Raw genomic sequence first — 1,405 nt, 5'->3', positions numbered from 1 at the left:
TATATATATATATATATAAATCATTACAATATGTGATAATGATTTACATTGAAGATTAAAATTATATATTATGTACACATATAGATTTTGCTATTTTGTCTAAAATCTTATAATAACAATGCTAAATCATAATTTTTAATATGTGCAAGTGGCTTATCAAAGTTCGACAATTATACAGGGTGTTTCTGTTTTAATCGACCCAAAATTTTGTTTATTTTTAGTTTTTTTTTACAGAAAAAGGTTAAGGCGAGAGTTGTATGGTTTAAAGAGGCGTAAATAATGATAAAATTAATTTTTTGAAGATTATCGCCATTTTTTAAATGGAATTATATGATGTTTCTTTTTATATAATATGATTCCTCTAATAATACTGCATATAAAAGAATTAACATAGAGATATCGAGAAATCTATACTTTTAGAATTATTTTATATTTTCAATCCGGCACATATTGATATGGAATACAAAATATCTCGTAAACTATTAATTTATTGATAATCATATCTTAATACTTTTATACGCATAACAATGACATGAATCAATTGGTGTAAAAAAAATATGGCTTATTTAAAAATTTATGCGTTTTGCAACTAAATATTTTTTTAAAGCAAATATATGTTTCCTTTACACCAATTAATTCATTTCATTACATTCTATGCATAAAAATATTAATACGATTATAAAACAAATATTAATAATTTAAAAGATATTTTATGTTTTATGTCAAAATGTTTATTTTGTGTCAAATAAAGCATAAAATATCTCTCGTAAAGTTGTCAAATAAAGTGTGAAGTATTTCTCGTACTATTTGATTTTTTGATAGCTTTATACCTAATACATTTATATATAGAATAACTAAAGAGAAATCATTTATGTGAAAAAAATATATAATTCCATTAAAAAATAATGATAAAATATTGATCTTCTCATACAATCTTAAAATATTGATCTTCTAACTGATTTTACCATTATTTATGTCCAAATTGTGTAACTTTTATCTCAACATTTTTTTCTATAAAATTAAAAATGAAGAATGTTGTAGGAGATGATCGATTAAAATGAGATATTCCTTTATTTTACTTGTATGTGTCTATTCGATTTTCTAAAATAAATTTTTGTGTGATAATATTATTACACAAATAACTTTTAAAAGTTTTTCTAATAATAATTAGATTATTACCGCATAATTTTATGCAAAAGAAAATTAGATTACGTTGAGACATAAATAATCGATATTATCGATTTAATATGCATATTTAAAAGATAGGGATATAATTATCTATTTTAGCCCGATGTTTTTGAGCAACACATTCCGCGATCCATACAATATTACGACACTCTTGCTCCTTCAATTTCAAGTAGCTATAGAACACTCCAAAATGAAATTGTTGAAGGAATGCATGGAC

General features: G+C 22.6%; 1 protein-coding gene across 1 annotated transcript in view; it reads right to left on the bottom strand.

The window, feature by feature from the left end:
* Positions 1-1,073: 1,073 nt before the first annotated feature.
* The window catches only part of LOC108689167 (V-type proton ATPase subunit d), a 3,109-nt gene continuing 2,777 nt past the window's right edge, over positions 1,074-1,405 (bottom strand). Inside the window, exon 6 of the mRNA XM_018195819.1 lies at positions 1,074-1,405. This exon is cut by the window's right edge and continues 6 nt beyond it. Coding sequence (XP_018051308.1) covers positions 1,256-1,405 — 150 coding nt within the window. The 3' untranslated portion in view covers positions 1,074-1,255.

This window comes from Atta colombica, unplaced genomic scaffold (assembly GCF_001594045.1).
Source record: "Atta colombica isolate Treedump-2 unplaced genomic scaffold, Acol1.0 scaffold261, whole genome shotgun sequence".
Taxonomy (NCBI): domain Eukaryota; kingdom Metazoa; phylum Arthropoda; class Insecta; order Hymenoptera; family Formicidae; genus Atta; species Atta colombica.
Note: the sequence above shows the minus strand (reverse complement) of the source record. Positions and strands in the feature narration are given on the sequence as shown.